This window comes from Myodes glareolus, chromosome X (assembly GCF_982192425.1).
Source record: "Myodes glareolus chromosome X, mMyoGla1.1, whole genome shotgun sequence".
Lineage (NCBI taxonomy): Eukaryota > Metazoa > Chordata > Mammalia > Rodentia > Cricetidae > Myodes > Myodes glareolus.
Window position 1 is genome coordinate 148,948,485 of NC_142053.1, and position 12,139 is coordinate 148,960,623.

A 12,139-nucleotide genomic window follows, 5' to 3' on the forward strand; every position below is an offset into this window, starting at 1 on the left:
GCTCACGCGGAGCTAGGGTTCCCGGGACCTAGGGTTCGCGCGGGGCTAGGGCTCAGGCGGAGCTAGGGTTCCCGGGACCTAGGGTTCGCGCGGGGCTAGGGCTCAGGCGGAGCTAGGGTTCGCGCGGGGCTAGGGTTCGCTGCGAGCTAGGGTTGGGGCGCTGCTAGGGCTCACGCGGAGCTAGGGTTCCCGGCAGTTAGGGTTCGCGCGGGCGGGGCTAGGGCTCAGGCCGAGCCAGGGTTCCCAGCCGCTTCTAGGGCGGGTCCGGACGCCGGCTGCGGACTCTGAGCCGGCAGCGCGGCGGACTACGTCTCCCATGAGCCTCCGCGGCGGCCGCCCGTTTCCCGCGCTCGGGCCTGGCGGGAGCCGGCCGCCATGCTTGAAGTCCGTGTGGGAGAAGTCGGGGCGAACCTGGTGAAATTGGCGAAATTCGCCGTGGTGGGGCTCGTGGGAAGCGATCGTGAGGACGGAAGGGAAGGACAGAGAGGTAGGTGCGGCGGGAGCGCGCACGCGCGGGTCCGGGGAGCGAGCCGGGGAGGGAGTGGGAGACGCAGACGGGAGCCGGGGAAAATCGGGGAAAAACGGGGAAAACCGGGGAAAATACTGGGATCCCGTGCGTCTGTGGGCGGCAGGCGGAGGATCGCTGACTCCCCCGCCCCCGTGGGAGCCGACAACAGCCGCGATCCCCGGCTTCCCGGTCGCTCACCGAGCCCCGCTCCCATCTTCCAGGCAGGCAGACGCGGCAGCCCCGAGAGATCCGTGTTGGACAGCGCCCGCCGGGACCCGGAGAGACTGACTGCAAAAATCAGCCCGTGTGAGTGCCAGAGACTCGTCGTTCCCGAGGTTTCTCACTGTCTGTCTCTTGAAATAAAACGATTGCCTTGCTCTTGCCGTGTCTCCACGCTCACCCGCACGCAACAGGACCCAGCCATAAGGGTCCTGTCCGAAAAAATTTTTAAAAGTGAGGGGGACCCCTGTCAAAACTTTTTTTTTTTTTTTTTTTTTTTTTTTTTTTTTTTTTTTTTTCCGATTATTAATATCGGATATGCCAACGTCACTATCGTTTCCGCATAGAGATCACGTCTATATGCCCAGCAACAGGCGCAAGCGGGATTCCAACCTGCGACCTTGGCACCAGGCACTCAGCGTTAGGCGCTCCTACCGCTCTGAGCCACGGCTCGAGCTGCTGACAGCCACCTTCGAATTTTCGAGACTTATAGGCTAAAGCGGGCTGACGATTTGGCAAAAGAGACCTGGGCGGGTGGGGGGGAGAAGAGCAGCCAGGGACCCGGCAGGGGGTGTGTCTGTGTGTGAGAGAGAGAGCAGACGGGCGGGGCTGCTGTCACTGCAGAGCTGGGGATTCTGTCTCCTGACCCAGAACTCAGATCCATGTCCCTCATGAAAGGTGCTTTCTCTCCATTTCAGAGACTGCTTCACAGTTCCAGCCACAGCACACAGCCATCTGGACGGAGGACTCAGCACCCAGCACCCAGCACGACTCAGCACCCAGCACTTAAGCAGGTCATGGGCACATTCTCCTCTGGCTGGCTGTTTTAAATCCTGACAGGGACCTGGACAGAGCCACTGATTTCTTTCTCATCCACAGACACTCACTCCTCTGCAGCCAGCAGTCGTTATTCTGCCCGGAGGACTCAGCACCCAGCACCCAGCCATCTCAATGGAGGACTTGGCCCACAGCACCCAGCACCCAGGACCCAGCAGAGAGGACTCAGCACCCAGCACCTGCCTGCCTGGGGAACAGCACACACTGGCTCTGCAGACCCCCGGGCAGCAGCTTCCACACAGGCTGCCTGCCGGCCTCCCTGGATGTCAGCCTGACCAGAAATGAACAGGCAGCCCCTGAGACTCGGTCTTGTTCCTCACAGAACATTAAATGTTTATTTCTTGGAAAGCTCCCTTTGATTGAATAAAGTCTCTGAAGGAAACCATGAAGGCCTGGTGTCCTATTTCAGGCCTTAGGGTGATGGAAATAGGTAAAAATCATTAAAAAAAGGAGGGAAGATCACTTAAGAACTAGGGAAAAGCATTTTAAAAATACCCAAAATCATGACAGAAGAGGGAGAATCATTTTTAAAAAGGCTCAAATCATTTCAGACATGGGGAAAGTCATTAAACATCAGGGAAGATGATTTGAAACATAGGGTAAGTCATTGACAAAATTGGGAAAATAATTAAAAAATAGGGAATATCATTTAAGACATGGGGCTACTCATTAACAAACAGGGAAGGTGATTGGGAACCTAGGGAAAATATTTTTAAAAATAGGGAAAATAATGAAACATAGGGAGAATCCTTTTAACATGGGTCCAATCATTTTTAGAATGGCCAAAATCACTTCAGAGATGGGGAAAATCATTAAACATCAGGGAAGATGATTGGGAACCTAGGGGAAATAATTTGAAACATAGGGAAAATAATTAAAAGATTGGGAATATCATTTAGGACCTGGGGAAAATCATTAAACATCAGGGAAGATGATTTTAAAAATAGGGAAAATAATTTAAGAAATAGGGAAAAGAATTAAACATAGGGAATATCATTTTAAAAATGGGGAAAATAATTATCAATCCGGGAATATCATTTAAGACATAGGGGAAATCCTTAAAACATAGTGAGAATCATTAAGAGATAGGAAAAATCATGGAAGTCCTAGGGAAAATAATTTTAAAAATTAGGAAAATCATGAAACATTGGGTAAGGTCATTTAAACCTAGGAAACATAATTTACGAAATGGGGGAAAGAATTTAAAAAATAGCTCCGATAATTTAAAAAATAGCGAGAATGATTTTAAATGGCGCAAATGATTTTAAAAATAGGGAAAAGAATGACAGATGAGGGAAGATCCACAGAGGCCTCAGCGCCCAGCACTCGGGGACGGTTTTGGTACAGGCACGGAGGACTCAGCTCCCAGCACCTGGGTACAGGCACGGAGGACTCAGCTCCCAGCACCCTCCCTGCACAGAGGACTCAGCACTCAGCACTCAGCAGCCAGGCCGGTCGAGCCGTTGGCCATGGGCGCTGACTGGCTCCGCTCATGTCTCCCATAGCCCAGAAGCAGCGAGGTCGACCAGTTGTCCCGTTCAGCGGCCTCGGCGGGGTTTGGGGCCTCGAACCCCGGTCCGCGGCGGGGCTGGGCGGAGGGGAGGGCGACGGAGGAGCCCGCACAGGGCACCTGGGGACGGCGTGGGGACGGGGACGGGGGACTCAGCGCCCAGCACTCAGGGGCGGTTTGGGGACGGGGACGGAGGACTCAGCGCCAGCACCCGGGGACGGTTTGTGTACAGGCACGGAGGTCTCAGCGCCCAGCACTCAGGCAGGCTTTGGGGAGAGGCCACAGATGACTCAGCGCCCAGCACTCAGGGGCGGTTTGGGGACAGGCAGGGGGACTCAGCGCCAGCACCCGGGGACGGTTTGGATACAGGCACAGACGACTCAGCACCCAGCACTCAGGGGCGGTTTGGGAACAGGCTCGGAGAACTCAGCGCCCAGCACCCTCCCTGTGCAGAGGACTCTGCACTCAGCACCCAGCCACGCTCTGCAGACGCCAGGATTTTTCAAAAAATCCCCCGGGCTTGGACGGTGCCCGACCCCTCACAGGCACAGACAGACAGACACAGGGGGAAAGGGAATCCGATCCCCAGGCCCCTGCCCTGCCTGCCTGCCTGCCTGCCCTGGCCTAAGCCCTCCCTCAGGCCTTAGGGTGAGTGAAATCGGGAAAATCATGAAAAATGAGGGAACATCGCTTAAGAAATAGGAAAAAGAATTTAAAAAATAGCTAAAATCATTTAAAAAGAGGGAGAATCCTTTTAAAATGGCTCAAATCATTTTTAAAAGGGCGAAAATCATTTCAGAAATGGGGAACATAATTTTTAAAAGGTGCAAATCATTTTAAAAATAGGGAAAATCATTTAAGAGATGGGGAAAAGAATTTTAAACATAGAGAAAATAATTAAACATAGGTAGAATCATTTTTAAAATGGCGAAAATCATTTCAGACATGGGGAAATCATTTTAAAAATAGGGAAAATCATTTAAGAGATGGGGAAAAGAATTTTAAACATAGAGAAAATAATTAAACATAGGTAGAATCATTTTTAAAATGGCGAAAATCATTTCAGACATGGGGAAATAATTTTAAAAATAGGGAAAATCATTTAAGAAATAGGCAAAAGAATTTTAAACACAGAGAAAATCATTAAACATCGGTAGAATCATTTTAAAATGTGGCTACTCATTTTTAAAATGGCGAAAATGATTTAAGAAATAGGGAGAATCATATTTAAAAGCTGCAAATCATTTTAAAAATAGGGAAAATAATTTTAGAAATAGGGAAAAGAATTTTAAACACAGAGAAAATCATTAAACATCGGTAGAATCCTTTTAAAATGTGGCCAATCGTTTTTAAAATTGCAAAAATGATTTAAGAAATAGGGAGAATCGTTTAAAAATGGCGAAAATAATTTTAAACATCGGGAAAATCATTGAAGAGATGGTGAAAATCATTAAAAAGGAGGGAAGATCATTTAGGATAGAGGGAAAGGATTTTAAAAAGGCGCCCATCATTTTTTAAATGGCGAAAATAATTTTAAAAATCGGGAAAATAATGAAAGCTGGGGAAAAATCCTTTAAAAACAGGAAAAATCATTTAAGAAATGGGGAATATCATTTTAAACGTGGTGAAGGGGACAGAGGACTCAGCGCCCAGCACCCTCCCTGCACAGAGGACTCAGCACTCAGCACTCAGCAGCCAGGCCGGTCGAGCAGTTGGCCCTGGGCGCTGACTGGCTCCGCTCATGTCTCCCATAGCAGCGAGGTCGACCAGTTGTCCCGTTCAGCGGCCTCGGCGGGGTTTGGGGCCTCGAACCCCGGTCCGCGGTGGGGCTGGGCGGAGGGGAGGGCGACGGGGGAGCCCGCACAGGGCACCTGGGGACTGGGACGGAGGACTCAGAGCCCAGCACTCAGGCAGGCTTTGGGGAGAGGCCACAGACGACTCAGCGCCCAGCACCCTCCGCAGAGGACTCAGCACTCAGCAGCCAGCCAGGCTCTGCAGACGCCAGGATTTTTCAAAAAAATCCGCCGTGTTTGGACTCAGGCAGGCTTTGGGGAGAGGCCACAGACGACTCAGCACCCAGCACTCAGGCAGGCTTTGGGGCCAGGCACGGAGGACTCAACGCCCAGCACTCAGGGGCGGTTTGGAGACTGGGACGGAGGACTCAGCCCCCAGCACTCAGGGGCGGTTTGGGGACGGGGACAGAGGACTCAGCGCCCAGCACTCAGGGGCGGTTTGGGGACTGGGACGGAGGACTCAGCCACCAGCACTCAGGGGCGGTTTGGGGACTGGGACGGAGGACTCAGCGCCCAGCACCCAGGGGCGGTTTGGGGACTGGGACGGAGGACTCAGCGCCCAGCACTCAGGGGCGGATTGGGGACTGGGACGTAGAACTCAGCGCCCAGCACTCAGGGGCGGTTTGGGGACTGGGACTGAGGACTCAGCGCCCAGCACTCAGGCAGCCTTTGGGGACTGGGACGGAGGACTCAGCGCCCAGCACTCAGGCAGGCTTTTGGGACTGGGACGGAGGACTCAGCGCCCAGCACTCAGGCAGGCTTTGGGGAGAGGTCACAGACGACTCAGCGCCCAGCACTCAGGGGCGGTTTGGGGACGGGGACGGAGGACTCAGCGCCAGCACCCGGGAACGGTTTGGGGACGGGGACGGAGGACTCAGCGCCCAGCACCCTCCCTCCACAGAGGACTCTGCACTCAGCACCCAGCCACGCTCTGCAGATGCCAGGATTTTTCATAAAATCCCCCGGGCTTGGACGGTGCCCGACCCCTCACAGGCACAGACAGACAGACACACGGGGAAAGGGAATCCGATCCCCAGGGCCCTGCCCTGCCTGCCTGCCCTGACCTAAGCCCTCCCTCAGGCCTTAAGGTGATTGAAATAGGGAAAAATCATGAAACATGAGGGAAGATCGCTTAAGAACTAGGAAAAAGAATTTAAAAAATAGCTAAAATCATTTAAAAAGAGGGAGAATATTTAAAAATGGCTCAAATAATTTTTAAAATGGCGAAAATCATTTCAGAGATTGGGAAAATAATTTTAAAAAGAGGGAAAATAATTTTAGAAATAGGGTTAAGAATTTTAAACATAGAGAAAATCATTAAAAATAGGTAGAGTCATTTTAAAATGTGGCCACTCGTTTTTAAAATGGCGAAAATGATTTAAGAAATAGGGAGAATGATTTTTAAAAGGTATAAATAATTTTAAAATAGGGAAAATAATTTTAGAAATAGGGAAAAAATTTTAAACATAGAGAAAATGATTAAAAATAGGTACAATCATTTTAAAATGTGGCCCATCGTTTTTAACATGGCGAACATGATTTTAAAAATAGGGACAATGATTTTAAAAATAGGGAAAAGAGTGAAACACGAGGGAAGATCATTTAAAAATAGGGAACATCATTTCAGAGGTGGGGAACAGAATTTAAAACATAGAGAAAATTATTAAACATAGGTAGAATCCTTTTAACATGTGGCCACTCGTTCGTCAAATGGCGAAAATAATTTTTAAAAAAAGGGAAAATCATGAAACCTGAGGGAAGATCATGGATACATAGGAAACGTCATTGAAGACATGGGGCCTATCCTTTTCAACATGGGCCAAATCATTTTAAACATAGGGAAAAGAGTGAACCGTGAAGGAAGGTCGTTTAAAAACAGGAAAGATCATTGAAGCGATGGGGAATATCCTTTTCAACATGGTGAGGGGACAGAGGACTCAGCGCCCAGCACCTGGGGACGAGCACGGAGGACTCAGCGCCCAGCACCCTCCACAGAGGACTGAGCACTCAGCACCCACGCTCTGCACCCCTTCCTTCTCTGGCTCTGTCCAGCCGGGCGAGGTGCTGATCTCGGAAAACTCCACCAGAGGGAGCGAGCGCGGTTCTGGGGGGGGAGCGGGAGGCCGGCCGCCCCGAGGGGGGTTTTCAAACGGATGAAGAATCCCGCGATGAACTTGGACACGACCCACGGTGGTGGATGTTTGGATTTTTAAAACGCAGCCCCGCTGGCCTCAGCCTGTCAGCCCCCGCCCGTCAGCCACGCCGGCCCCGGGCCGCAGCCGCCATTAGCATCGCCTTTGTCACCGAGAGGCGGCGGCGGCTTGGAATCTGCCCGGGGGGAGGGGGCAGGGAAGGAAACGCCTGCAGACCCGTGTTTCTCATTTTTAAAAAATTCTTAAAAATTCCTGATTTGAAAATCAGGGCTGGGGGTCGCTCCAGGACGTGGTCAAGGGTCTGGAGAATCTTTTTTGAGGTAGATACCCGCTCCCAACGTGACATCCAGACCAGGGGAGGCCCTGAAACAGACCTAGGAGCTGTTGGACAGAGCAGCTGCCAGGGCTACAGGGCTGCGTCTCTAATATTTAAAAATTCCTAAAAATTCCTGTCGTTGAAACTAAGGCGTGAGGGTCGCTCCAGGACGTGGTCAAGGGTCTGGAGAATCTTTTTTGACATAGATACCCACGACCACAAGGAAATCAAGACCAGGAGAGTCAGTGAAAGAGGCCTAGGTGCTGAGGGTAGAGCAGCTGCCAGGTCTGCCAGGCCTACTGCGGATCTGCGTTTCTCATTTTTAAAAATTCTTAAAAATTCCTGTCGTTGAAAATAAGGGGTGAGGGTCCGTCCAGGACGTGGTCAAGGGTCTGGACAATCTTTTTTTAGGTAGATACCCGCTCCCAACATGAAATCCAGACCAGGGGAGGCAGTGAAACAGGCCTAGGAGCTGTGGGGACAGAGCAGCTGCCAGGCCTGCAGGTCTGCGTCTCTAATTTTCAAAAATTCTTAAAAATTCCTGCATTTGAAAATAAGGGGTGAGGGTCGCTCCAGGACGTGGTCAAGGGTCTGGACAATCGTTTTTGACATAGATACCCACGACCACAAGGAAATCAAGACCGGGAGAGTCAGTGAAAGAGGCCTAGAGGCTGAGGTTAGAGCAGCTGCCAGGTCTGCCAGGGCTGCTGCGGACCTGCGTTTCTCATTTTTAAAAATTTTTTAAAAATTCCTCTTTTGAAAATAAGGGGTGGGGGTCCCTCCAGGATGTGGTCAAGGGTCTGGAGAATCTTTTTTGACATAGAGACCCACTCCCAGCATGAAATCAAGACCAGGAGAGTCAGTGAAAGAGGCCTAGAGGCTGAGGGAAGAGCAGCTGCCAGGTCTGCCAGGGCTGCTGCGGATCTGCGTTTCTCATTTTCAAAAATTCTTAGAAATTCCTGTGTTTGAAAATAAGGGGTCTGGGTCCCTCCAGGACGTGGTCAAGGGACTGGAGAATCTTTTTACAGAGAGATACCCACTCCCAGCATGAAATCAAAACCAGGGGAGTAGGTGAAAGAGGCCTAGGTGCTGAGATTACAGCACCTGCCAGATCAGCCAGGGCTGCTGCGGACCTGCGTTTCTAATTTTCAAAAATTCTTAAAAATTCCTGTGTTTGAAATTAAGGGGTCAGGATCTCTCCAGGACGTTGTCAAGGATCTGGAGAATCTTTTCTGACATAGATACCCACTCCCACCATGAAATCCACACCAGGGGAGCCACTTACACAGGCCTAGGAGCTGAGGGGACAGAGCAGCTGCCCTCAGAGACCTCCGACCCAAACCCTGATGTCAGGGCCGAATCCTCCCCGAGCTGAGGTTCCTGAGCGTGGTCCCCCGGGGGAGAGACAGGGGGGGACAGGGCCAGACCCCGTTTAGGAGGCGACAGTCGTCCTGAGGCCAGAATCCTAGAGAGCTGACTGCAGAGTCCCAGAGCTCCTGGGCTGCCGGCTGCCTGCCTGCACACAGAGAGGCCGGCCCGTCGCCAAGACTCCTTGAAAAAAATCAATCTTCTTCCTATCCCCGCAGAGATCCAGGCCCTCTGGTCACCTCGATGGGACACGGGCCAGTCACTGGGTTGGTAAAAATGCCGACTTCAGCCTCCAACATATGGGACGGTGTGGAGGGCGATCCCCTGGACCAGATATAGATATATAAAAAAATCCATGTGAGTTATTGACAGGCCATCCATGTGAGTGATTGTCAGGCAGGGCAGGCGGGTGAACGTCTCCCCAGCACAGACACAGACACGAGGTTCCCTGACTTCCCCGCCCTCAGAGAAAATTCAATGAAATTAAATGAAATTAAATAAAAGTCCTAGCCTTTAAATTAAATTAAATTAAATTAAATTAAATTAAATTAAATAAAAGTCCCTGGTCCCTGCCTGCCCTGCTCACTCGGGTGGGGACGGCAGCGATAGGCCGAGGCCTCAGGCCCCGCATTCGGGAGCCCAGAGACGCCCGAGGACCCCACAGAGACCGAGCACTGGATTCTCCGATCTACAGCGTCCTCAGACCTCCCATCCATCCCGGGTCGGGGACGCCGGGGACTCCCCCTCCCTCCCGTCCCGGGCTCTGTCCGGCGGGGCGCGGTGCTGATCCCTGCGGACGCCACCAGGGGGAGCGCGCGCGGTGCTGGGGGGGGAGCGGGAGGCCCGGCCGCCCCGAGGGGAGCGCGGAGGGGGTTTGGGAAACGGATGAAACATCCCGCGATGGACGCGGACACGATCCACGGCGGTGCGGTCGTGGGAGGTGTAACACAGACACGCCGGCCTCGGGCCTCCCTCAGGCCGCAGCCATGAACGTTCCCTCCGTCAGCCAGCGGCGGGCGGGCGGCTGGGGATCGGCCCGGGTGGAGGGGACAGGGAAACGGCTGCGGATCGGCGTTTCTCAGTTTTAAAAAATTGTTTAAAATTCCTGGGTTTGAAACTCAGGGGCGGGGGTCCCCCCAGGACGTGGTCCAGGCACTGGAGCATCTTTTGACAGAGAGAGACCCCCTCCCAAACCTGCCCTCGGCGAGCCAGCGGCGGCGGCGGCAGCGGCTGGGCATCTGCCTGCTGGGAGGGGGACGGGAAACGCCTGCAGCTCGGCGTTTCTCATGGTTTAAAAAATGTTTAAACATCCCTGGCGCTTGGAAAAGGAGGGGTGGGGGGTCTCTCGAGGCCGGGGTCCGTGGAGAGAATGAACCGGGGGGGACACAGACCCTGATCCCAGCGGATCCGGAGGCCTCCCACTCTCGGACACGGACACGGGGTCCCCTGCCCTTCCCGGCCCTCGGGGAGACCGCCATTCCCTCAAATAAAATGAAATAAAATTTAATAAGAGCCCTGGGGCCCTGCCCTGCCCTGCCCTGCCCTCAGAGAGGCCGCTGCTTCGTGAAATAAAATGAAATAAGAGTGTGCTTAGAAAATTAAATCAGCTGTGTGCCAAGTGTGGAGTCCTGAGGGCGGAGTGCCGAGTCCCGAGTGGTCACCGGAGAGGGCTGAGTGCTCAGTGCTGAGTGTCTGTGTCCAGAGGAACCGGGGGTCTCTCGGGGAGGGGGGCTGAGCCACAGGCCAGAGGTCCCCAGGAGAGGATGGGGGCTGCCAGAGGAGGGCTGAGTGCTGGGGGCTGAGTGCTGAGTGCTCAGTCCAAGTCATCAGTGCTGAGTGCTGAGTGTTAAGTCCTATAGGCTGAATGCTGAGGCCTGGGTAGGAGTGCCAAGTATGGACTGCTGCCTGCTAAGTGGTTAGGGCTGAGTGCTGAGGGTTAAGGGCTCAGGGCTGGGTGCTGAGGCCTGAGTAGGAGTGCCAAGTACTGAAGGCTGCCCACTAAGTGGTTAGTGCTGAGAGCTAAATGCTGAGTGCTGAGCTTTAACTGCTAGGTTCTTCCACTTCAGGCTGGCTACCCAGCCTGGAGACCCTGAGGAAGCCAGCCCAGAGGACCAGCAGACTCAGTGTGCAGACTGCTCAGTGGTTAGTGCTGAGTGCTGAGTCCTGGGTGTGTGTGAGAGTGCTAAGTATGGACGGCTGCCTGCCAAGTGGTTAGTGCTGCTGAGTGCTGAGGGTTAAGGGCTCAGTGCTGAGTGCTGAGTCCTGAGGGCTAAGTGGTTAGTGCTAAGTACTGAGTGCTGAGGCCTGAGTCTTGAGTGCTGAGTGCTAAGTGCTGATTTCTAAGTGGTGAGCACTGAGTCCTGAGTGCTGAGGGCTAAGTTCTACCAGAACTCCTTCCAGGAAGAGCCCACAGATAGAGAGAAGGATGGACAGAGACCTCTCCTCCTCCTTCAGGGACGGATGGGGAAGAGGACAGGCCACCCTGGCTGGCTATCCAGCCTGGAGACCCTGAGCAAGCGAGCTAGAGGACCCAGCACCCAGCACCCAGCACAGAAGAGCCAGCACCCAGCACTGAGCACCCAGAGAAAGGCCCAGGGAACACCAGGGACCCGCCTGGGCACGCTGTCAGGCCCGGATTTTTCCTATAAAATCACACGGGCTGGCGTGGTGAACGTCTCACAGGCACAGACTCACACTCACAGACACGGACACGGGGTCCCCGGCCCTTCCCGGCCTTCGGGGAGACCGCGATGACATCAAATAAAATGAAATTAAATGTATTAAAAGCCCTGGGACCCTGTCCTGCCCTTCCCCGCCCTCAGGGAGACTGCTATTTCCTAAAATAAAATGACATGAAAGGAAATAAAAAGCCCTGGGTCCCTGCTGAACTTGAAAATGATCCACAGTCCTGTATTTTTTGGATTTTTAAAACACAGACCACTGGCCTCAGCCTGTCAGCCCCCGCCCGTCAGCAAAGCCGGCCCCGGGCCGCAGCCGCCATTAGCATCGCCTTTGTCACCGAGAGGCGGCGGCGGCTTGGAATCTGCCCGGGGGGAGGGGGACGGGAAGGAAACGCCTGCAGACCCGTGTTTCTCATTTTTAAAAAATTCTTAAAAATCCCAGTTTTGAAAATGAGGGGTGGGGGTCACTCCAGGACGTAGTCAAGGGTCTGGAGAATCTTTTTTTAGGTAGATACCCGCTCCCAACATGAAATCCAGACCAGGGGAGGCCCTTAAACAGACCTAGGAGCTGAGGGGACAGAGCAACTGCCAGGCCTGCATGGCTGCGTCTCTAATTTTCAAAAATTCCTAAAAATTCCTGTAGTTGAAAATAAGGGGTGAGGGTCGCTCGAGGACGTAGTCAAGGGTCTGGAGAATCTTTTTTTAGGTAGATACCCGCTATCAACATGAAATCCACACCAGGGGAGGCCCTGAA

General features: G+C 52.9%; 1 protein-coding gene across 7 annotated transcripts in view; it reads left to right on the forward strand.

The window, feature by feature from the left end:
- The first annotated feature begins 261 nt into the window (after nucleotides 1-261).
- The window catches only part of LOC148117563 (uncharacterized), a 220,465-nt gene continuing 208,587 nt past the window's right edge, over nucleotides 262-12,139 (forward strand). For 3 of the 7 annotated variants that reach the window (XM_087903121.1, XM_087903122.1, XM_087903123.1), the window contains exons 1-2: nucleotides 262-487; nucleotides 730-814. In XM_087903121.1, coding sequence (XP_087759247.1) covers nucleotides 376-487; nucleotides 730-814 — 197 coding nt within the window. In that variant the 5' untranslated portion in view covers nucleotides 262-375. Of the gene's footprint in view, nucleotides 488-729; nucleotides 815-1,425; nucleotides 1,522-1,606; nucleotides 1,950-12,139 lie in introns of those variants that run through there. The other 4 variants (XR_015737053.1, XR_015737050.1, XR_015737056.1 and 1 more) reach the window with 3 other exon arrangements.